The sequence below is a fragment of the Zootoca vivipara genome, chromosome 13 (genome assembly GCF_963506605.1).
Source record: "Zootoca vivipara chromosome 13, rZooViv1.1, whole genome shotgun sequence".
Lineage (NCBI taxonomy): Eukaryota > Metazoa > Chordata > Lepidosauria > Squamata > Lacertidae > Zootoca > Zootoca vivipara.
In genome coordinates, this window is record NC_083288.1 from 35928541 (window position 1) to 35953310 (window position 24770).

The following is a 24770-nucleotide window of genomic DNA, read 5'->3' on the forward strand; positions in this document are numbered from 1 at the left end:
TTAGGCTGAGGCATAACAAGTGGGCAGGTGGCCATGCTGGCATTTCCAGCTAGTATTTTTTGTCTGTTGCTCACATTTCCCACTATACACAAACATGAAATTTTAACCAGGGGTAAAAATGTCCAAACTCCTTATAAAGATTTATTACATATACATCTTTCCTAGCCCCTCTTAATTTCTATATTAAATATTTAAGTATTTTCTAAATATTAAAGCTGATTATAATCAATTCCTATAACGGTTATTCACAATTCCTGTTTTACATGTTTTGCAATTCCTGTTTTACATGTTGAGCTACATGATTTTTCTATTGAGGTTCCTTGATTTCATCATGTAGGAGCCTTTTTTTACAATTTGTTTATGTTCGGTATGAGAACACTATTGTCATTGTCATCGTGCCGTTGGGGGACAAGAGCGGGGGGGGGGAGAGAGATGTGGGGGAACCATGAATGCTTTACCTTGAAATGCTGTTATATTTTACTCTATTTGTGGTTGTGTGCTGCTTTGAGCATTACAGCAGCATACAAATAAACTCATAATTATCTCAACATTTTAACCTTCTCATAAGACTGCAGTTTACCAGATAATTCAAAATAATTTAATTGGGCTCACTTTAGGGCTGGAATGAACAGACTCTGAAGCACCAATTCTCACAAAACATGAAGCATCATTCTTTATCCACAACTATAATTACACTTTCTTAGATTTTTGTCTTAAGAATGATAAAAAGTAGCTCTTTTTGACACACTGTCATATTAATTGGGTTTCTTGGTGTAGTCAGTTTCTATGGCTATTTTATGGTACCCTCTGAGCACATGACACCGGCATATTCTCAATTCCTGCAGTCATCTTCTCGGAATCCTTGGACACAACCTTCAAGAACAACTTGTTTGAGAGTACATCTCATATGAATATGCCAGATGTGACCAACTCCACTTCCAAAGTGAGTTCCTTTTGTGTCAGACAAAGCAAATCCACAGCCAAGTACCCTACACAGACTATGGGCTGTTCTCATATCCCAGGAGTTTCCACACAGGGAACTCCACTGCTGGTTGTGCAGCACCTCAACTCTCCTACAACAAGGACTGGAGCCATTCACCAATCTGACTTGTCCTGGAAAGTATAAAAGCAATATTATTTATTCTGCCACTTCTTCATCTGTCCTTTCTTCTGTTCTCTGTTAGATGGGAGACATTCAAACTGAGACCTCTGGGTATAGGGTGGTATATGAATTCAATGAATGAGGTTATACTAGTGCTGTTTTGAAAGCAATAGGAACAGCACATGGGTCTGGGAACAGCTTTTACCATGTGTAGGGGGTTCTTTGAAGCTCCTTCAACACCCTCCCCTCATAGGCATCTAATTCCCCCCCCCCTCAACACCGGCAGGAACTTAGATAAAGCCAGGGACTGTCTTAGAGCTTGGCAATACAATTACCAGCAGGCTGCCACCACTCCCCGCCCGTACAATCCCATAGAAGGTTTAGGGAGACTCCTTCTACCCTTATCAGGGTTGCACGGCTTAGTTCACAAATTATAAACCAAATTAGCAGCAAAATATCTAGTAGCATCTGAATGGTCCGGCTCTGGACTCAGCTTCACTCATTCAAAGGCAGGTAAGACAAAACAAGAAATACTTTTCAGTATTTATTGTAAAATAAAATACTTATAAAGAGGGTGCACATTTCTTACAAAGCATACAAATTAAAATAAAACCTTATTCTAACTAATGTACTCACACCTAAAAGTTCAATCTTAATATTAAATCAAAAAGTCTCTCCATCAGGTCCCTGCACTCCAGCAAGGGGCATGGCGAACACTCTGGCAGACTTCCAGCAATCTTCTCAACGACAGACATTAGCATTGACAAAGGTTGCCAAAGGACAGCAATTTGCACCTCTAGACGGGGAGTATATATCCTCATTAACCCCACGAGGTATTGCGATCTTAAACCAATTGAAGGGATTCTTTAATCAGTCAAGATCCAATGATTAAAGACCTAGCTCCTAATTCCACATATCAAAACAATGTAATACAGCTGTGAGAATGTTAATTCACAAACGCCCTGGGGTATGAATCCCTCCCGAATTTCCCAGGTCTGAGAATTTCCCAGACCAACAGACTAATTACAATTGATTGCTCTTTTACAAGCCAAGACCCAGATAACATCTTCTTTCTTCCAGGCAGGGCAGTAAATCACCTCCCAGCAATTAAGGAAACCCAAGGGGGAACGTTTCTCTTTAAAGAAGAACGAACCCCACATTCCATTCTCTGCATACTAGGATTCTACACACCCAGTGTCAGGAGTATGGGCAGGAGTTAGGCTCTGGGGCCTGTGGTGCTTTGCAGGACTGGGGCCTGCCTCAGCTTGTGCTGGAGAAGCAAGGCGTGGCCACACAGGTGAAGTCCTCAGCTTGTGCTGGAGAGGCAAGGAGTAGTCACCCAGGTGAGACCACTTGAGATCTCACTGCACCTGGTGGCAGGAGCTGGGAGGGTTAAAAGCTCAGCTTTTCCCTTCAGCTCTTTGCCACAGCAACGCTATCCCTGCCTGGTTGCATCTGGCCTCCTGCTCCTTGGACCCTTGCCTTGCTGCCGCCTTGCTTCTTGTTCCTGGATCCTCCGCCTTGCTCCTTGCTCCTTGGACCCTTGCTTTGCCTTCACCTTGCTCTTGCCCCGTGGACCTTCGCCTTGCTTCTTGTTCCTGGATCCTTCGCCTTGTTCCTTGCTCCTTGGACCCTTGCTTCGCCTTCGCCTTGCTCTTGCCCCGTGGACCTTCGCCTTGCTTCTTGTTCCTGGATCCTTCGCCTTGCTTGCTCCTTGCTGCTTGGACCCTTGCTTCGCCTTCGCCTTGCTTCGTGCCCCGTGGACTTTCGCCTCTGCCTTGCTCCTCGACCCTGCTTCTTCACCACCATCTTGCCTCTGGTCCTGACGCTCGCCGACCGGACCGTAACACCCACCATCAAGCTACGCAGGGCAAGAACCAAGGTTTAATCCTTCCCCCAAATTCCCCTCGCACTACACCATGTGTATAATCTTTAGTTTTATATATCGTATATTCCGACGTAAAAGACGACTGGGCGTATAAGACGATCCCCAACTTTTCCAGTTAAAATATAGAGTTTGGGATATACTCGCCGAATAAGAAATACGACCCGGCGTATAAGGTGATCCCCGACTTTTGAGAAGATTTTCCTGGGTTAAAAAGTATTCTTATACGCAGGAATATACAGTACTTATTTGTGAGAAGTTCTAGAGCAGGGGTAGTCAACTTCCATATGGTACCAGATGGAACTCCCAAGAGACTGCGATCTACTCAGAGTTAAAGACTGGCAGTGATCTATCCCCTTTTTTGGGGTTCAGCTCAAAGTTGCTGAGCTTTTTTTAGGGAGGAGGAAAGCCCTGTTTGGGGGTGTGTGTGTGCAGGGCAACAGTTTTGAGCTTTTTTTAGGGGAGCCAAACTTGTTGAGCTTCTTTGGGGGGAGCCAGTGATCTACCAGTGATCTACCACAGACGTCCAGTGATCTACCCATAGATCACGATCTACCTGTTGGATGTGCCTGTTCTAGAGGAAAAGGCTGACAATTTTCTCTAAGGACAATGTGGAACGCGTAAGAACTGAATGCCTAAGGGACTTCCAGTTTGCCGCGAAAGATGTTGGAGTGTGAGTCTAGTACTCTGGGGCAGACTTGATTGTTGCAAGGGATTTAGGGGAAACGTAAATGTATCCCTGGAAGAAACCCAAAAGGCAGTTTTGGGTGCTGGGCATCTGACTGTGCTCTTAGTGAGCTATCTTGGTTCTGATCCACTCTGCAAGATGGGGGAAGGAGGCGAGATTGAGCCACAAGTGCTAGGATCCATTCACTACCCTGCGGTGAGAAGCCTCAGGCTCTGAGCAGTTAAGCTCTACAATAAATTTAAAACAGGTGGGAATTTCTGGAAGGATCTCATTTTCATACAAAGAGGAAAAGCATAGATGTAAGGACAAGTCAGTTTTGAAAGGAATATAAAAACAGCTTGGAGTCAAAATAACTGAGGGAGAAACAGGCCTGGAAGATAGAGGAGATAAACAGGAAGAAGAGAAACAAAAAGACTCATAAAGTGTGTGTGTGTGTGTGTGTGTGTGTGTGTGTGTGTGTGTGTAATAAGATTGGAAGAATAGATTCGAAACATTTGACATGGAATGTTAATGGACTGAATAATAAATTAAAAGGAAATAAAATAGAAGACGTTTTAATAAAACAAAATTTGGATATAATTTGTCTTCAGGAAACACATGTTGCAAAAAAGCACAGAAGAGTCTTAATAAACAAAAGATTAGGAAAAGAATTTATAACATCACACACACACACACACACACACACAGGGGAGTGGTAATTTATGTAAATGACAAATATGACCCGCAGCAAATTTTTAAAGATGAAGAGGGAAGAATTGTAGGAATATACGCACCAAATAAAAGAAAATTGGAATACTACAAAATATTAGAGGAAAAACTGTTTGATTATATGGATCAGAAAATAATTCTGATGGGGGATACTAACGGGGTAGTCTCCCTGGATATTTGTCGGAAAATAAGGAAATCGGACTCAAAGAAAGGGAGTGTTACCTTTTCAATTTTATATGCCTGTTGTCTTTGTCAGAGACAAAGAGACATCACCTTGCCGACAAAGGTCCGTACAGTTAAAGCTATGGTTTTCCCAGTAGTGATGTATGGAAGTGAGAGCTGGACCATAAAGAAGGCTGATCGCCGAAGAATTGATGCTTTTGAATTATGGTGCTGGAGGAGACTCTTGAGAGTCCCATGGACTGCAAGAAGATCAAACCTATCCATTCTTAAGGAAATCAGCCCTGAGTGCTCCCTGGAAGGACAGATCGTGAAGCTGAGGCTCCAATACTTTGGCCACCTCATGAGAAGAGAAGAAACCTTGGAAAAGACCCTGATGTTGGGAAAGATTGAGGGCACTAGGAGAAGGGGACGTCAGAGGACAAGATGGTTGGACAGTGTTCTCGAAGCTACGAACATGAATTTGACCAAACTGCGGGAGGCAGTGCAAGACAGGAGTGCCTGGCGTGCTATGGTCCATGGGGTCACGAAGAGTCGGACACGACTAAACGACTAAACAACAACAACAACAACCTTTTCAATTTAGTAGAAAAGCTTAAGGGATATATGGAGATTTAAGCATAAGGACAAATTGATGGATAAATGATCCAGCTCTTGGCTCCTGTTTAGGAGGAACTAATGCCAGTTTTAGAGCTAGCATTTTCTACCCGAGTACCTGGCAAACATTTCTGCCATTCTCTCTGTCTCAATTATTTTCTGCCACCCGAAGAATGAATCCATCCAGCTTTCATCTAGAAATACTTGCTTTGGGCGTTTGGCCCTGCACAGGGTGCACTAAACAAAACCTCTCCTACAACACCTACAACATTACCTGAACACGCCACACTTGCATCCTGGCTGTGATCACATCTGTGCTCTGCCCATGACCTTCTCGGGCATTTGGTATGGGATGCTTCTTCTCCCGTACAGTTGACTCCCGCCAGCCAGATGGGACCAGATCCTTGGCCAAACAAGGCTCCACCAAATGCTTGAGAGGCATTTCCGCAGCTCAGTTCTCTGCACACAACATGGGCATCCTGTAAATCCCAGCCAGCATCACACACAGTCCCCCACTGCTGGTTGTGAAACACCTCAACCCGCCCAGAGCAGCGACTTGGGCCATTCACTAGGCGGATCTCTGATGGGGGAAAAGAGGGGATTTTTAAATTAAAAAAGGCACAGCTGTCATATGACCTTGTTTGTAGCTTGGGAACTAATGAATGAAATAGAGGAGTTGAGAATTAAGCCACCTACCCTGCCCCCCCCATATCCTCCTATCACCCTTTCCACGATACAGGCAAACCTTGGTTTTCAAATGCCTTGGGAATGGAATGTTTCGACTCCTGGACGACTGAAAACCAGAAATGATTGTTACAGTTTTTGAATGTTCTTTAGATCCCTAACGTCCCATGTGAATTCTGCGGCTTCTGATTGACTGCATAAGCTTCTTGCAGCCAATTGGAAGCCGTGCCTTAGTTTCCGAATGTTTTGGAACTCGAACGGACTTCCAGAATGGATTCCATTTGGCTTCTGAGGTACCACTGTATCTATAAAGAAAGGGGATCTGGTAGCCAGATTTTGTACAATAGGAATCTCAAATTCTTATTCTGTAATGTAAAATTGATTTATTTTGTGAAATAAAAAAATTCATTCAGTAGCACCTTAAAGACCAACTAAGTTTTTATTTTGGTATGAGCTTTCGTGTGCATGCACACTTCTTCAGATACACTCCCATCAGATGTCTGACTTTTAGAAGACATCTGAAGACATCTGAAGGCAACCCTGTTAGGGAAATTTTTAATGTTTGATGTTTTATTGTGTTTTTAATATTCTGTTGGGAGCTGCCCAGAGTGGTTGGGGAAACCCAGCCAGATGGGTGGGGTAGAATAATAAATTATTATTATTTTATTATAAGTGGGCAAGTGGGCAGTAGAAATGGAGTGGAAAAGGTGGGTGTCAGTGGGTGCATAGTGGTGGCAATGCAAGTGGTAGGTAGAATTTCCTGTTTTGCCAATAGCAGCAAAATATCCAGGGCCCAGGAAATGCACTCTGAGCATGCTCAAAGCCTCTCTTGTCATAGGACTTAGACCAACAGGCAGACAACAAAAGGGGAGATTGAGTCAAGTTGTTTTCCCCTCACGTACTGCTGCCAAAGCAACAAAACCAAGTCTCTGATCTCAAACCTGAGACATGTGGCCTGGAATATAAAATCCCACAAGCAGAAACTCCAGAAACAGTGCCTCTTGTTCTTCTTACATGTCAATTCAGTTGACACACAAATCATTTGGTTTGACCTTCTCTGCTGAGGGTTTTCTATAGGTACTCAAGCTCCAAGCTGCAGTTCATGGGGACAGGAGGATGACTCCACTCCTCAGCTGCAGCCCAACCCAAAAATTGCCCTTTGTGGCACATTTAGTGTTGGTGGGGGGCCAGGGGAACTGCTATTACAGTCAAACCTCAGTTCACGCCTACCTCGGCGAGCAACCACTTCGGCGAGCGACCGCCACAGACCCAGAAGTGTTTACATCCAGGTTCCGCGGCATCGGATGTGCAGACGCGATCTGCGCAGCTTGCGCGTGCGCAGAAGCGATCGGCGCAGCGTGTGTGTGTGCAGAAGCGCTCTATCGGCACTTCGCGCATGCGCAGAAGCGTGCCTTTGATGAGCGACCGATTCGGCGAGCAACTGCCTCTGCGGAACGGATTGCGGTCACAAACCGAGGTACCACTGTACACAGGCGCGGCGCTAGGGCTTTTTGCGCCCCAAGCAAAAGACCTTCTGGCGCCCCCCGGGCGCACATGCGTCATGACGCACGCGCGCCGATACCCCTGCGTCCCCTCCATTGGCGGGAGGAGCACGAGCCAAGAGGGCAGCTCGGCGCCATCCTGCCTGTGGAGGGAATGCTTTGAGCTCCTCAGTGGCGGCGGCTGCAGTGAGTGAGCAGCGGCAGCAGCAGCGTCCATAGCTGAAGGCTTCAGCTGCGGGCGCTGCCGCCGCTTGCTCACTGCAGCTGCTGGGGAGCTCACAGCGTCTCCTCCATAGGCGGGAGGGCGCTGAGCTCTTCTTTTGGCTCACGCTCCTCCCACCTGTGGAGGGGACGCTGTGAGCTCCTTGGTGAGCAGGCAGGCGACGGCAGCGCCCATAGCTGAAGTCTTCGGCTGTGGGCGCTTGCCGCCACTACTGCCGCCACTCGCTCGCTGCGCCTGCCGCCGCTGGGGAGCTCTCAGCGTCCTTTTCATAGGCGGGAGGAGCGCGAGCGTGCGCCTTGGGAGGGTGGCGGTGGCACGGCGGGTTTTTTGCGGGGCACGCTCGGCAGCGCCCCCTCCATTTTTGCACCCTAGGCAATGGCCTAGTCCGCCTAAATGGACGCACCAGGCCTGACTGTACACCAAATGAAAGGCTTTTATTCAGGGCCTATCGTAGTCGGTGGGAGCCATTTTCAGCACAGGAATCACAGTGCAGTATCCCTCCCCTAATCTTTCAAACACAGCTTTTAGTCTAGAGGAAAAACCATTCATTCCAATAGCAAGTTTCCCTCCAAGCAAAAATCTATGATGTGGCCTGTATAAGGGAACTCTCCTTTGCAGTGCATATGGCCTGTGTGTCAATTGTTCCCCACCATTGCATTAAAAAACCCTTCTAAACTTCCAAGATCCACCCTTTGAAAATATAAGAGCTACAAGATTAGATTTTGTGTCAGACATAAGCACGAAAATGGAGAGAGATGTGGGAAAAAGGAAAGATGTATTGTGGAGTGTATCTCTTTCCCCTTCTCATGACTACCAATACCAATATGCTGCCAACAAAAGAGACAGACTGATTTAACTTAAAAACCAATTTCTATGTCCACAGTATGGCATTCACACCCATTACCTGAGCACACAACACCAACATCTTCCCAATGGTCTTCAGCATCTATTCTTTTTGCTCCCTGTATGTACTTTATTCGACAGTATCTGAGAGCAGATTCTCCCCCAGTACAGACAATATCTTCCAGCAAGAAGGGGCCATGTCCTATTCCGAAGTGAGGTCCTTCCTGGGCTGACAATGCAGATCCACAGCCAACTTCCCTGCACAGCACTTGGGCACCATGCAGATTCCAGAAATGAGAACGCAGTGTCCACCACTGCTGGTTGTGAAGCACCTCCACCCTTCCAGAACAAAAGCTTGAGCCGTTCACCAATCTGACTTCTGGTGGTTCTAGAATTTTTAAAAGGCACATTTGTTGTTTCTGTGCGATAATCAGCCTCATATAACCAACAGGCTTAAATCTAATTAATGCATGAAAGGATTAATAAAGTCAGGGTGCTTAGCCAGAAATTTTGCCTGAGGTGAAGCCTCCAGAGGGTGCCATTGATGCTCTAAGCCAGGCATCCCCAAACTTCGGCCCTCCAGATGTTTTGGACTACAATTCCCATCATCCCTGACCACTGGTCTTCTTAGGCAGGGATCATGGGAGTTGTAGGTCAAAACATATGGAGGGCCGCAGTTTAGGGATGCCTGCTCTAAGCCCACCAGCCATTTTACTGTCTGGGCTTCTGTCCTGCCCCTTCTCTCTTTCCCAGGCACCCTCCCCTGCAGCCCTGGGGGACCCCTTCACCCCCAAAGTCAAAACAGGGAGCTCACCCAACCCCAGGAGGGAATCACAGTTAATACTGTCTCTACGTGTTTCTAGTTACAGGTAGGTAGCCGTGTTGGTCTGATGTAGTCGAAACAAAATTTTAAAAAAATCCTTCCAGGAGCACCTTGGAGACCAACTAAGTTTGTCATTGGTATGAGCTTTCCTATCTGAAGAAGTGAGCATGCACATGAAAGCTCATACCAATGACAAACTTAGTTGGTCTCTAAGGTGCTGCTGGAAGGAATTTTTTTTATTTTGTTTTGCCTCTACATGTGTGCAAGTGTTTCTGTGAAAGAGTGCACACTTGCTGGTTTTTACAGCTCTACTATTATGTATTGTTTACACTCATTTAATGTAACATGTGAACCTCTGTAATATGGTTTCAGGGACAGAAGATGTTTCCTTCAGGTGTTGTAAGTCTTCATAGAATTGGTCAATTTCAGTTTCTTCAGCACCAGTAGTTGGTACATAAACTTGGATTAAAGGTAAAGGGACCCCTGACCATTAGGTCCAGTCGTGACCGACTCTGGGGTTGCAGCGCTCATCTCGCTTTACTGGCTGAGGGAGCCGGCGTACAGCTTCCAGGTCATGTGGCCAGCATGACAAAGCCGCTTCTGGCGAACCAGAGCAGCACACGGAAACGCCGTTTACCTTCCTACTTTGAGGTGCTTTCAAACTGCTAGGTTGGCAGGAGCTGGGACCGAGTAACAGGAGCTCACCCCGTCGTGGGGATTTAAACCGCCAACCTTCTGATCGGCAAGCCCTAGGCTCTGTGGTTTAACCCACAGCGCCACCCGCGGTGGATTACTGTGATGTTAAAAGGTCTGCCTTGGATTCATATCGAGGTAATTCTATCATTTATGAGATTGCATCCCAGTACAGCTTTCGCCACTCTTTTGTTGACTGTGAGGGCCACTCCATTTATTTTATGGGAATCTTGCCCACAGTAGTAGATACCATGGTCATCCAAACTGAATTTGCCCATTCCTGTCCATTTTAGTTCACTGATGCCCAGGATGTCAATATTTATTCTTGCCATCTCATTTTTGACCACATCCAGCTTACCAAGGTTCATGGTTCTTACATTCCAGGCTCCTATGCAATATTTATCTTTACAGCATTGGACTTCCGCTTCCAGGCATATCCGCAACTGAGCGACCTTTCGGCTTTGGTCCAGCCACTTCATCAGCTCTTAATCTACTTGTACGTGTCCTCCGCTCTTCCTCAGTAGCATGTTGGACACCTTCTGACCTGAGGGGCTCATCTTCCAGCGTCATAACTTTTATATGTCTTCAGGGCTGTCTTAAGCGCCCCTGGCGCCGTGGTGTGCCGGATCCCTCTGGCGCCCTCCCGCCCCATTTCCCAGCGCGGCTGCCACAGGCGCTGCTGCGCGGCGGGCAGGCGGGCAGGCACAGCGCGGTTGCCGTGGGCGCAACTGCGCGGCGGACTGGCCGGCCAGCGGGTGGGCGCAGCTCGCAGCGCCCTCCTGGCGGACCGGCGCCGTGGTGCCCTGCGCCACCCAGCCTGCATGTAGGGCCGGACCTGTATGTCTGTTGTCTTTGTCCATCGAGTTTTCTTGGCAGGGATACTGGAGTGGCTTGCCAGTTCCTGCTCTATCACCTGTCCATTTTGGGTGGCCCTGCACGGCATAGCTCATAGCTTCTCTGAGTTATTCAAGCCCTTTTGCCATGACAAGGCAGTGATCCATGAAGGAGATAACTGGATATACTGCAATAATAATCTGAACTTGGTAGTTGGGATTTTCAAAACTTCCCCCTACAGAGGTTTTTGTTGAGTGACTCCTAAGAGAGAACCTTACCTTACCTGAGCACTCCACACTTGCATCCTGGCTGTGGCTGCAGTTGTGCTCTCCCCAGGGACCTCTAGGGCATTCATAGAGGGATGTTTCTTCTCCTGTACAATTAACTCTCCCCAGCCAAATGGGACCAGATGCTTGGCCAAACCAAGCTTCACTTCGCACTCTTAAGGCATTTCCACATCCCATTTCTCCACATACAACGTTGGCATCCTGTAAATCCCAGCCAGCGCCACAAACGGACCCCCACAGCTGGTTGTGAAACACCTCAATCCGTCCAGAGCAGTTACTCAAGCCATTTATGAGACGGAGCTCTGATGGAACAAAAAAGACTTATAGTAACACATCCACAACCTACAGAAATGCCTGCATGTCTTGCTGCTAGTAGAGGTAAATTATCATATTAAAATTCATGCAGGTGGAGGAGAAGATCGCATAGGGATTTTAGTCAGTAGTAATGAAAATAGAAACAGAAGCAGCCATTGCAGACATTTGTTGATTCATCCCATGTCCAGAATGGAAATCAATCCAGCAAATACAATCGATATTCTATGTTGTTGCTTTGAGGCCCCAAAAGATGCAATTGGTGGCGTTTGCTCCCCAATTCCACTGTGTTAACTTTGCACTAAAATGAATGAGGCAGGAAAATATAGTGGCGTCATAAAATATGTAATTAATTGCATAATTTTACCACAGTCCACAATGAGAACAATGACTTGTCAGAAGACAAACTGCAGTGGAAGGGGAACAATTGTCAGGAGCTGCATCCAGCCAGCTTACCCTCCAACATTCCTCAGATGAAAATAGGGGCATTAGCATATAAACCCAGTAGCAGCTTGGGACCAGTTTACCTATGAGTATACCTATATCCCTGCCTGGCAACTGCACTCCTCAGATGGGGAGCACAACATACTCCAAATGTGGGCTTAGAATGTGTGGAGACTGTGCTTTTCATATTGCAGCTCCAGCCCTCTGGAATAAGAGGTCCGCTGAAATCAGAAAAGCACCTAGCAATTTGATACTTAGGCACCTTTTCAAGATTTTTACTTAAATGGCTCCCCACAATGCATGTGACCCTGTAATTTTACAGAATAATAATGGTATAATTTTAGGAATGGTTTTATAGGGTGGCATGCAACTTACTCAGAGCTGACCCATTGAAATTAATGGGCCTAACTCAGTCAAGAGTCTCCGAGAGTCCCATGGACTGCAAGAAGATCAAACCTATTCATTCTGAAGGAAATCAGCCTTGAGTGCTCACTGGAAGGACAGATCCTGAAGCTGAGGCTCCAATACTTTGGCCACCTCATGAGAAGAGAAGACTCCCTGGAAAAGACCTTGATGCTGGGAAAGATTGAGGGCACAAGGAGAAGGGGACGACAGAGGATGAGATGGCTGGACAGTGTTCTTGAAGCTACAAACATGAGTTTGACCAAACTGCGGGAGGCAGTGGAAGACAGGAGTGCCTGGCGTGCTCTGGTCCATGGGGTCACAAAGAGTCGGACATGACTAAACGACTAAACAACAACAACAAACTCAGTCATCTTAATGCCAGTGGATCTCCTCTAAGTAAAACTTAGCTGAATATCACACACAGTCTCCATTTACTAGGTTTGTAACCTTTAATGTTTTGTTTTATCTTATTTTATTAGACATTGCTTCAGTAAATTCTTCTTGTGGGACGTTTTATAAATCTGTATATTAAAATAAAGAGTTCCAACTTGCCCTAGGTGGACCTTGGGGGCAGGTGGGAACAGGGCAAACTCTTTAGGGTCAGGTGTGGGTCAACAAAGTGGGTTGTGGGTGGAACATGGCAGAATTTAACAGGTCGTGACTGAAACCTAGAATAATCTGAAAATTATCATTGCCTTATTTCTTCCCCAGTGAAGATAGCATTCTCCACCCTTAGCATGTGGGAATATAATCCAGGGTGTCCCCCCACTCCCACTAATCAGTTTAACACTCCCATTTCAATTATTTTGAAAAATGTATTGAATTTGCTATAGCTCATCTAGTGTCACAATTGTATATGGCACTTTACAACACATTCAAATTGTTTTATTTGCAGATGTATAGCTGAGTCCTCAGCTGACAACCAAAAAACCAAGTTGAGGGCCACATCACACCTACAAGTCTGCAAGAAATGATGTCAGAGGTTTATGCCCAATTCCAGCTCTCTTGCCACCCAACCACCCATTTCAAATTTGTTTCCAGGGCTTGTTGGGAAACTTGTTGAGATTGGTGCCAGGGAAGACCAGCACACTGCAATGTGTAGCATGTTTACTCAGCAGAAAGTTGCATGGAGTTTAAAGGTATTTCTTCCTAGGGAGTGAATTGCAGCCAAGAGAGAATTAGTGCAGCAAGAGGAGCCCCAGGGCTCATACGAAGGGAGAGACCTGCTGCAGTCGGGAGAGGCTCCCGTAATTCTGCCCTCCCATAGCTGCTTTCGTCCTGCTCCTTGCACCAAGGCTCACTTCAGCCAACCACAAGCCTGACTCCCTGCCTTGCCAGTCCCACTCCTTTTCCCCACTCAGCTGCATTTCAACTCAAATTTCAGTGGCACCCTGTGAGGCCAAAGTCTGCCTTCCCAACTTCTTGCCTTCTATTGGACATAATAGTGATGGTGCCTGCTGCACAGCCCCAGAAGCTCTGTGCCCATGCACCACCATACCAGTTATACTTGGGGCAGTTGGTGGGTATGAGTCAGTCCATGGCAACAGTGCTGCAAGCACCTGCACCTTTTCCATGATAGGAATTACTTCTTCCCAAGGCTTTTTATTCAAGACTAATGCTGATAATGCATTCCAGTAGCACCTTAGAGACCAACTAAGTTTGTCATAGGTATGAGCTTTCGTGTGCATGCACACTTCTTCAGATACACTGAAACAGAAGTCACCAGATAATGAACTTACCTGAGCATACAACCGCAGCAACATTTAGATCATTGCATTTCAGTGCCCCCCAAGACCTTGCTGGGCATTGACTGAGAGTTGATTCTGTCCCCATGCATCGGACATCATTCAGCCAGGTGGGGCCAGTGCCTCTTCCAAATTCTGCATTCCGCAGAGCTGATCTTGCATCTCCGCAGCCCAACTGCCGGCATACAACTCTGGCATCCTCCACGTCCCAGCCATGACCACAAACTTTGCCCCACTGGCCATGAAGGAGCACTTCAACCCTTCCGCTGCAGTGACTTGAACCTCCTACCAGCCTGATTTCCACTTGGGATGAGTTTGCAGCATCTGAGTCTGAAGCTGCACCTGGGTCAAGCAAATGCCCGAGAGTGGGTGAGGAAATGGGATTACAGTACAGAAATTCATCCTGTGTATAACCATTCTGCAAGTAGCCACAGGATATAAAAAGTGGGTGAGATAAAGGGGAGCAGCAACCAGTCAGTCAGGGCATGAAGCTGGGAGCCATCCCATCCTCTTTGCTGGAATGTTATTGGTTTTTGTTTTTTATATTGTTTTGTCAGCTGTTTAGAAGTTTTTAGGCAGAAAAGATGACATAGAAATATACCCTTAGCAAACTTAGAAAGATAGCCTTTTGATTCTGTACACTACTCACAGCAGACCAATAGATAAAAAGTATTTAAAAACCACCTTTCATCACTACATCACTTAGTATATAAGTAATCCTAGTGTGTTTATTAGCAGTTTCACAAAAGGAGACTATCCACAACACAAACTTTCCCATTCCTGTTGATGATGGCTGCTCCATTTGCACTGACCATGCTCAGATTTGAGTGACAGCAGGAGGAGAGGAGCTGTCCTCTTCTAGCAGTATTTGCCAACTCCAGGAGCCCTCCTAAGCCTTTACTCTGGTGTGGGAAATGCCAGTGGTCAACACATGCATAACAAATATTCACCGCATGAAACGTATGCGGTAAATTAATCTTATGTTTACAGAGGCAGAGGTGGTTTTGTTTTAACCAGCTTCCCACTTGCAGTTATGAGAGCAGCTCGAAAGGCACAATTTTGTAGGAGATCTTTCTTCTATTCCTTGCCATGAAAAGCTTTCCCTGCTGAATCTTGAAGGTCAGTCTGGTCTTACAATTGCTGCAGTAGATTAGGAGTGTTTGGGTTATTGCTACTACTTTTCTTGTCAATTCCCATGGCAACCTTTAATACAATATGCAGTGATGCCCCCCATTTATGGATTCCTTTCCCCTTGCAAATAAGGCTGTCACCAACCACTGTAAATTCTTTGTGCCAGCTAAAGATCAATTTATCCAATAGGAGTCTCTCTGCCTTCACATCTGAGCCCCTCCCCACGAAAAAGGGTGCCTTGCTGGTGGCAGAGAGGAGGAAGAGGAGCCGCCAGCAGCCACCGTAACACAGATGTGTGACATCACACACATGATGCACAACATTGCGTCATTTTTTTGGGGGGAGCACCCCTCCAAAAACGTGGTGCAACATCGCGCGCTGTGCGTGTGACATCACACACACAATGTGCAGGCACGTTACGGCGGTGGGCACCCCTGACCCATGGCACCCCTACCATAAAGGACCATTCTGTGCCCTCAGTCTCTACCCCTCTATATGACTCATGTGATTTTGTATGATTTTGACAACAATTATGGTCTGTGTTGTGAGAATAGGAACAGGTCTGGCAAAGGCTTTGCACTGGCTGCCTTCAGGGTCTGGGAAAGGGCAGATCACGCCTTAGTTTTTGAACTTACCTGAACACACAAGAACAGCATAATGACATTTCATTAAGAACACCTCTCCTTGGCACTGATGGATGGCTGATTCTGTTCCTGCGCAATAGGTATTTCTTAGTGTGATTCCTGTTCTCCATTGTTCCTCCTCTGTAGTGAGGATTACATCTCCACAGTCTAGCTGTTGGCATATAGCTCTGGCTTTCTCAATATTCATGCCATTGTCACAAACAATGTTCCATTGACCATTAAGGAAAATTTCAACCTTTCCACAGCAGCGATTTCGGCTTTCCACCAGCCTGATTTCTACGAGGCCTAAATCTGCAATAACTGTTGGATTATTCACACCTGGGTAAAGCAAATTCAGGATAGTGGGTAAGAGGAGCAGTCTAAGGGGGACAGCTCCGTTGTGCAATTATGTTGAAAGAAACATCAAGTTAGAATAAGTGGATAGCTTAGAAGAGCATAACTACTATCTTGCTGGATAAGACCAGCCGGATAAGACCACCCACACCCTCTAGGTGCCATTAGCTGCTCACAAGCCCCACATAGCAGTGGTGACCATCCTATATCCTTTGTCTTAAATACCCAGTATCCTGCCTCTGACAGTGGAGGTTCCAATGAGCTATCCTAGCTGGAGTCTGTTGATGGGGCCATTCCTTCATGCTAATGTACCTGCAGGACTGAGAGGGAGAAAAAGAAGGCATACTGTTTAAAAGTCTTTCATATGCCAAAGAACCATATTTATCACTAGTGAAGCTAGGTACTATGGACATACACCTGCCAACCCTCTGCAATCAGTTGTGAATCACACACTTAGCATTTCTCTCCACTCTCAACCCCCCCCCCCGCTGTTATTCCATGCTCTACATCTGCTTCTACATTCCTGAAACGTGAGAAGAACAAAACAAGCAAACGACAGTTGGCCAACCCTGATTGGGTTGACGGTGCTTCCAGATGACTTGTTTATTGAGCTGTGATGCTGATTGGTTTGAAGGAAAGCTAGGTGACATCTCAAACTACCCAGTGCGTTCTCCCATTATTCTCCTTACTAGTGTCATTCAGCCCGTTTAATAAACGGGCGCTAGAACATTCGGCCTTTTTCGGTGGCAGCGGCGCGTGGGGGGCTTTTATTCCTTGTCTAATTGATTGTTCCTCCCCCCTCCCTTTGATCCTTAATTTATCCCTAATTTTCTCCCCCCCCCGTTCCCAAACCCCAAGCCAAAGCCCCACCTTTTTTTACCTTTACAGCCCGGGCTCGGCTGGGGGGGTGCGGGGGGTATTTCTTCCTTTACCCCCTCCGAAGCTTGTGTTTGGAGTGCGGATCCCTCCCCACCCTGTTTTCGCGCGCTTTTTGCGCCTGCCGTTTGGTTCCTAATTTTTCCCCATCAATAGCGCTGCTGCTGCCAGGGCCCAGTGGCCGAATTCTGTCTCCTGGATGGCCCGGGCGGCTGCTCCGGGATGTACGCCCAGTTTTTCGGGGGTGGTGGTGGTGGGGGGTGGCTCCCGCTATTTTTGTTGGCCTCCGCGGCTGTTTTTCAGTCGCCTGCTGCGTCCGGGAGGGAGCTTTGCCGTCCGCGGGGCTTGCGCCCACCCCGGCACTTTCTGAGGGTCCCGCAGTTGGCGCTGAGCATTCGGTGGCCTCCCTGCGCCTTTCCTGGCTGTTTCGGCCCAGCGGGGGTCTCCCGGTTGCTTGCGCTGTTTGGGCCTCAATTTCGGGCCTGTTAGTGAGGAGAAGCCAGGGCCTCGATTTTTTGGTCGTCCCGGCTTCCTCCTCAGGCCCTTGGGCACGTTGAGAGAGGGCCTGCCCTGCTTAGGGGCCTTGCTGCCTGCTCCTGCCTTCCATCTGGTGGCCTCTGTTTTAACTGCTTATTGAGCCAGTGCAGGGCAGAGGGGTGGGGGTGGGGTGGGGAGAGTGTATGTGTGTGCGTGCAGTCTCTGCGTCCAATCCCTGTGTCCCTGGGGCACATGCTCAGTAGCGCGGAAAACAGGACACATGGAAAACTGGACGCAGAGACACTTGCACTTTATTATATAGGATGGCAAAAAGTCTGATCCTTTGGCAGGGTGTGTTTGTATGAGTTGCGGCACAACTTCTCCTACTCAGATTTAATTTCACAGCCTAAATTTGCCAGTATGTGGTTGAATGTAGTTGAATCCAACCCAAAAAAACAACAACCGGGGATCGTCTGGCAGAGCCCAAAGTCTACGTTTTCTGCAAATAAGCAATACTGATTCCACCATTTTGGAATCAGTATGTGTGAAAATATATTTTAAAGAAATAATAAAATGAGCATCTGTAACCTTGTTTCAAGACGATTGATTGATTTACTGACATATGTACACATACACATGTAATTTTTATTATGTTTTGACCTGTTATGGATTTTTTTAATCTTTTAAAGTATTCTCTGGTTTCACTTTTCCTATTATTATGCTTTATTATGACGAATGTTGGGTTTTTCCTTTTGTTTTTCAGAATTGTAATCTGCTCTGAGATGCCATCTTAGCCATGAAGAGCAGGCTGTAAATATTTGAAATAAATAAATCCTGATAATGTGAAAACCAACAAACATGTAGGATCAATCCATAGTTATGAACTCACCTGAGCACACAACACCTGCATCCTCCTCATGTTTGCAATCATGTTCTCCCCATGGCATTTTAGGGCATTGATAGAGGTTGGATTCTGTCCCTGTGCATCTGACATCATCCAGCCAGATAGGGCCAGTGCCACTTCCAAATTCGGCAGCCTGTAGGGCTGATTCTGCATCGCCGCAGGCCAACTGCCGGCATACAACTCTGGCATCCTCAAGGCCCCAGTAGTGACCGCATACTGTGCCCCACTGGCCATTATGCAGCAATTCAACTCTTCCACGGCAGTGATGTGAGCCGTCCAACAACTTGATTTCCACTCGACTTGAGTCTTCAGCATCTGAATCTAACATCATGCCTAAGGAAAGCAAATTCCAGAGAGTGAGGTAGCACATGAGACAAGATGTAGTTCTCTTCTGCATGATCATTTTGAAAGTAGGACAATGGATAAGATAAAGGGACAAGCCATAAGGCTAAAAATAGTCCTGCTTCCTGTGAGGCAGGCTTCTTGCTTTGAGAATTCAGGCAGACTGAAGGGGAGACTTGGAAAAGTGGAAGAGAAGCAAGGGGAAAAGCAGTAATGTTTTTTATATATGATTTAAGGGACTTAAAAGACTATGAATCAAAATAGAGATGCTATATGTACTTTTCCTTGTTTATTTGTTTAATAAAAACAATTTTTTTTAAATATCAACAACCTCAGATATGCAGATGACACAACCTTGATGGCAGAAAGTGAGGAGGAATTAAAGAACCTTTTAATGAGGGTGAAAGAGGAGAGCGCAAAATATGGTCTGAAGTTCAACATCAAAAAAAACCAAGATCATGGCCACTGGTCCCATCACCTCCTGGCAAATAGAAGGGGAAGAAATGGAGGCAGTGAGAGATTTTACTTTCTTGGGCTCCTTGATCACTGCAGATGGTGACAGCAGTCACGAAATTAAAAGACGCCTGCTTCTTTGGAGAAAAGCAATGACAAACCTAGACAGCATCTTAAAAAGGAGAGACATCACCTTGCCGACAAAGGTCCGTATAGTTAAAGCTATGGTTTTCCCAGTAGTGATGTATGGAAGTGAGAGCTGGACCATAAAGAAGGCTGATTGCTGAAGAATTGATGCTTTTGAATTCTGGTGCTGGAGGAGACTCTTGAGAGTCCCATGGACTGCAAGAAGATCAAACCTATCCATTCTGAAGGAAATCAGCCCTGAGTGCTCACTGGAAGGACAGGTCGTGAAGCTGAGGCTCCAAGACTTTGGCCACCTCATGAGAAGAGAAGACTCCCTGGAAAAGACCCTGGTGTTGGGAAAGATTGAGGGCACTAGGAGAAGGGGACGACAGAGGATGAGATGGTTGGACAGTGTTCTCATAGCTACGAACATGAGTTTGACCAAACTGCAGGAGGCAGTGGAAGACAGGAGTGCCTGGCGTGCTATGGTCCATGGGGTCACGAAGAGTCGGACACAACTAAACGACTAAACAACAACAAAAAATTTAAAAACCAACCCTGGGGCTATGTTCCCAACTGTTCTTGGGGTTAATTCCATATTGAAGGACTTCAGTTTCTCCAAATTTAATACTCATAAGTGTAAAAACAAAACAGTTGTGACCAAAAGAGTGAATGGAAGTGAATGGCAGTTCTGAAGATTTGGAGTTCAGAATCTGAATTTGGATTGCCAAACCTAGACTCTAACTGCACCAGTGGGCAGGGCTTGCACAGCGCTTGTATTTATTTACCACTTCAGAGAGCCAGCTCTTCCCTTATTCTCCTTTTACCTGTCAACAATACTTTCAAAAGAAAAAAATCACCATCTAGAAAGTAGCTAGTAAATTAATCTTGGGAAGGCTTGGTCACATCTGGGATTGACAATTTTATTACTGGTCTCTGATTTGGGGCTTTAAAAGCAATTGGCCATGTAAGCATTGTGAGGTAATTATGCTTCTTTCCATCCAATGAAAAGCTTCACTTGCAAGATCTTGCATATCAGGCTGGCCTAAAAGGCACAGGATTAATTCAGGGTACATTTTCTGATCAATTGGCAACTCTAATGTACATGGTGGGACGCGGGTGGCACTGTGGGTTAAACCGCAGAGCCTAGGGTTTGCCGATCAGAAGGTCGGTGATTCGAATCCCCGTGACGGGGTGAGCTCCCGTTGCATGGTCCCAGCTCCTGCCAACCTAACAGTTCAAAAGCACCTCAAAGTGCAAGTAGATAAATAGGTATTGCTCCGGCGGGAAGGTAAATGGCGTTTCCGTGTGCTTTTCTGGTTCGCCAGAAGCAGCTTAGTCATGCTGGCCACATGACCTGGAAGCTGTACGCCAGCTCCCTCGGCCAATAAAGTGAGATGAGCGCCGCAACCCCAGAGTTGTCCACAACTGGACTTAATGGTCAGGGGTCCCTTTACCTTTACTAATGTACATGGTAATGTAAAAAGCAAACAAAACAGGACTTGACATAAGTGATCAACTTACCTGAGCAGACAACACCAGCATCTTCCTCATGTGTGCAGTCGTGCTCTCCCCAGTTGCTTGCAGGACACTGACTGAGTTCTGGTTCCGTCCCTGAGCATCGGACCTCATCCAGCCAGATGGGTCCCGTTTCCCCCCCAAATTGTGCTTCAAGTGTGGCTGATATTGCAGGTCCACATCTTAGCTGTCGGCACACAACTGTGGCTTCCTCAATGCCCCAATCGTCATCACAAATGGTGCCCCATTGGCCATTATGGAGAAATTCAACCATTCCATTGCAGTGACTTGTACCGTTCACCAGCCTTATCTCCCACTGTCCTGCATCTGCAATAGATGAGTCCACCACCACACCTGGGCAAACCAAAGTTCAGAGAACCAGTTAGCAAGTCAGATGAGATTTCTTCCCACCTATTACAAATTTTAAAATAGCATCAGGCTGTGACAACTGTCTTGCTGGCAGGAAAAAGTCTTTCTGTTTGTTTTGGTATAAAAAGAATTGGCAAAACAAACAAACAAAAGAGGACAAATAAACAACAACAAAAAGAAAAAAATCCTTCTGGTCCTGCATGTGGCTTTTTGCCATGATAATTCAGACTTTCCCCCTCAGCTAGCTGCATACAGTCAACCTGGGTATAAAACATATTCCCGTGTGACTTAATTAGATAGTACAATTTTTAAAAACTGTAGGAGACAACCAAGAATGACATTAAGAGATGAAAAGTGGAAGTTTTCACTCTAATGGATGGACTAGCTCTAACCAAAATGGTTATCCTCACTAGATTGACTTATTCAGTGTTCTCTTTTTTTCTAGGAAAATAGGTGCTGGTACTCACCATGAAGTTGTTATACTAAGTGCCACACTTTTTAACAACGATAAAAACAGAGGTGCCAGTACTGTGTACCCTTGGGTACCCCCTAAAAAAGGAGAGCACTGGACTCATTTACAGTGGTACCTCTACCTACGAATTTGATGCATTCCGAACTTACATTTGTAAGTAGAAAAAAAATGTAAGTCGAATCCCATAGGAATGCATCAGGAGAAAAAATTCGTAAGTCCTTCCCTATTTAAAAATTCGTAAGTAGAAAAAATCCTATCTAAACTGCATCCAAGATGGCGGACAGAGCTCCATTCGTAAGTAGAGTTATTCGTAAGTAGAGGTACCACTGTATTCCAAACTTCCCGTCTGAATTTTCCCTTAACAATTAGCCATTTGATAGAGAAGACTTAATTCTTTTAATTTTGCTCATTAGAGACCGAGTAGTGGACATAAATTTCTTCATTTTTCAGCTCAAGAGGGAGGGTGCTATTTTTGGAGCTATATCTCCAATTTAGTTGTGCTATGTTGCAGATTGTCAGGAACAAGTGCTGGGTTCACGTAGAACTGGAAAGGTAGATAGCATTCCCTTTGATGTCTCCAAAAATAAAATTTGAACACAGTCTTTCAGAGTTTACAGCTCCTGTTTAGTTTTTGATTATAAGGAAACCTCAGCCCCTAAACATTTTCCTTCTGAGGAAACAGATAGAAATTTCCCAGTGAAACGAGTCACTTAGCCGGCACCTCGTCAAGGTTTACTTTATTTAGAGGTTACTTTGGGAAAATCATATCTTAAGGTTTACTTTATTTAGAGGTTTCTTTGGGAAATTCATGTCTTTTCTATACCAAGTTTCTTTTGGGGAGTTTAAACCTAGTATGTTTCTTTGAGTTATCATTAGTTGAGTTTTAGTATCATTCACTTCATCAATCTCGTTTCAGGGATTTTTCACGGCATATTTTTGTTTTTGTTTTCGCTCCTATTTCAGAAAAGCAGCTAAGACACAGGTTAGGGGACACCCATTTACCATGGCTGTTGTGCTGCCAACTTTCCACGTTTTAAATAAAAGGATCATATGGGAAGCCACCACCCACTGATTATAGGATTTTGATAACTTAGTAAAACATAGCATTTCATAAAATTTATATACCCCTTGGTTGGAAAATCAAATCAAATCAAAACAGTTTAAAAAGCAATAAAGCAATTAGGATTCAGGAAAGTGTTTTATCTTTTTTAACACTGGTGTGTGTGTGTGTGTGTGTGTGTGTAGATATTTTTCCTAGACAGGGGCACTGTGAAAACTGCAATAAACCTTTCCTCGCTAGCTTCCATTTAATCTCAACTCAGCTTGAGGAAACTCTGTCATCTATACTGTCAATGTTCCTGCGGCTTCAGCTGGTATCTTTGAGAATGTCATACGGTGGCAGCCTAAGCATGAGGCAAAGGGATGCCATTTGCCTCACGTAGGGGACCTGAATCCCACCCCACCCCTGCTCCACCTCTGCTATTGTGCCGCTGTCAGTCCCACCTATGCTGTCAACGCAGCACCATTGCCCTCACCACTGCTGCTGCACCCTTGCCACTGCACCCTTGTTGATGTGACGTGGCAGCAGCATAGCTGCAGTGGCAGATTAGGGTGGTACAGTTGCAGTGAAGGAGGCTGGGGGCAGTGCGGGCATGATGGTGGGGGCAAGGAGGGCGCAAGTCAGGGACCCAGATCTGTGGAGGGCGGCATCACCATGGGGGTGGGGGCAGAGTTAGGGTGTTTGTCTACAGCAGCATAATGTCTCAGGCCAGCAGCACCCATTGATCCAACTCAACTCTCCTGTATCATCTTTTCTCTTTCTCTAAGGGGCACAGCCCATCGCTGGGTTACTGCTGGGTGTTTCAGATCATCTATATTTTCACTGCCACTGCATATACCAAGCTCCTGAATGATTACTACCTCTAGCATTATTATTATTATTATTATTATTATTATTATTATTATTATTATTATTTAAAATTCTATACCACCCTTCATCTGAAGATCACAGGGTGGTCTACAATATAAAAGCAAAGAATACATAGCATAAAAACAAACAAAAATAATACCCCACCAGTATTCGACTCTCTTTCAAAACTCCTATCCAATCGCCACTCACTTCCAACATCCCAACCACACAATCTCCCCCACTAACACCTCCCCTCATTGACCTAATATACTTGCCTACACATTTAGCGCAATACATACCATCACATACAAGTTTACCATAATCAATATTTACGCAATATCATGGATCTAGACAGCAGAACCTTGTACATGGCAAAGGGGGAGCTGTCGGGGATTGAAGAGGCACTGGGGACGAAGGCATGTCTGAAAGCAGCCTAAAGCCCACAGAGGGGACCCAGCCCATCATTTGAGAAACAGTGGTCTACATTTTACTTGGGTTTGCCTACATAAGTCATGGAATTGATGTCAAATATGAAAAATGTCATCCTCCTGGTTCAGTTCCTGACCCACATAGTCTCCCACTTTCTCTTCCTTGCTGCTGCTCCTCTCCATCAACTCTTTAGAACGTGCTCCTTCCCAGCTCTGGCTGGAAAACTGGAGGAAATCTTCAGCCAGGGTTGGAAATGTCAGGAAGAACAAGAAATGCAAAAGCTGGAGAATACCCAACACCCATTTTGGGTGCTTTATGGTGGAAATTGCAAATACACAAAGACTAAGTAGAAGTAAAACTCGATAGAGTTCCTTCTCTCCACAAGCGTGTAGAGCCTGGGAGAGACAGTCTATGGAAAAAAGCCCTAAATGCTCCATTTGCTTTCAACCTCAGATTGCTCACTTGGAGCTGCCTGGAGTCCTGCAACCTGACCCTCTTCATTGCTTTCCCCTAGGTATGGTAGCAGTGGTGCAAAATTTGGAAGGATGTAAAGCACTCAGAACTGTGTTTGGAAGCAAGCATCTGCTCTGGCAGGAACCGACTGGGATGCCAAACCTATAAAGGACGACCAGAGGTAAAGCTGGATGGAGCTGCAGAACCAGTGAGGTCCAAGTTGGCAAGTGCAGCTTGCCATGAAGATGTAAGAAAAACAGCCCTGGGTGGAGAGGAGAAGCCACGGCACTGAGCTCCTATTTTGCCCCATCCCACTACCCTCCCAAATTAATATTCTCTTGCCTGCTGATACTCAACTCCAATTACTCTTCTCTGACCA

At 45.8% G+C, this 24770-nt stretch overlaps 2 protein-coding genes across 2 annotated transcripts in view; both read right to left on the reverse strand.

Annotated features, from left to right (window-relative positions):
• TNNT1 (troponin T1, slow skeletal type) overlaps positions 1 to 24109 on the reverse strand; it is a 119563-nt gene extending 95454 nt beyond the window's left edge. The window contains exon 1 of the mRNA XM_060281635.1: positions 24104 to 24109. The gene's annotated coding sequence lies outside the window, so the exon portion shown is untranslated. The remainder of the gene's footprint in view (positions 1 to 24103) is intronic.
• The window catches only part of LOC118095496 (deleted in malignant brain tumors 1 protein-like), a 49785-nt gene that overhangs the window by 16400 nt on the left and 8615 nt on the right, over positions 1 to 24770 (reverse strand). Inside the window, exons 2-8 of the mRNA XM_060281244.1 lie at positions 20766 to 21113; positions 18306 to 18614; positions 17377 to 17382; positions 13950 to 14258; positions 11046 to 11351; positions 8474 to 8800; positions 5435 to 5740 (exon numbers count right to left, since the gene is read on the reverse strand). Of these exons, the coding sequence (XP_060137227.1) occupies positions 5435 to 5740; positions 8474 to 8800; positions 11046 to 11351; positions 13950 to 14258; positions 17377 to 17382; positions 18306 to 18614; positions 20766 to 21113 (1911 nt within the window). The remainder of the gene's footprint in view (positions 1 to 5434; positions 5741 to 8473; positions 8801 to 11045; positions 11352 to 13949; positions 14259 to 17376; positions 17383 to 18305; positions 18615 to 20765; positions 21114 to 24770) is intronic.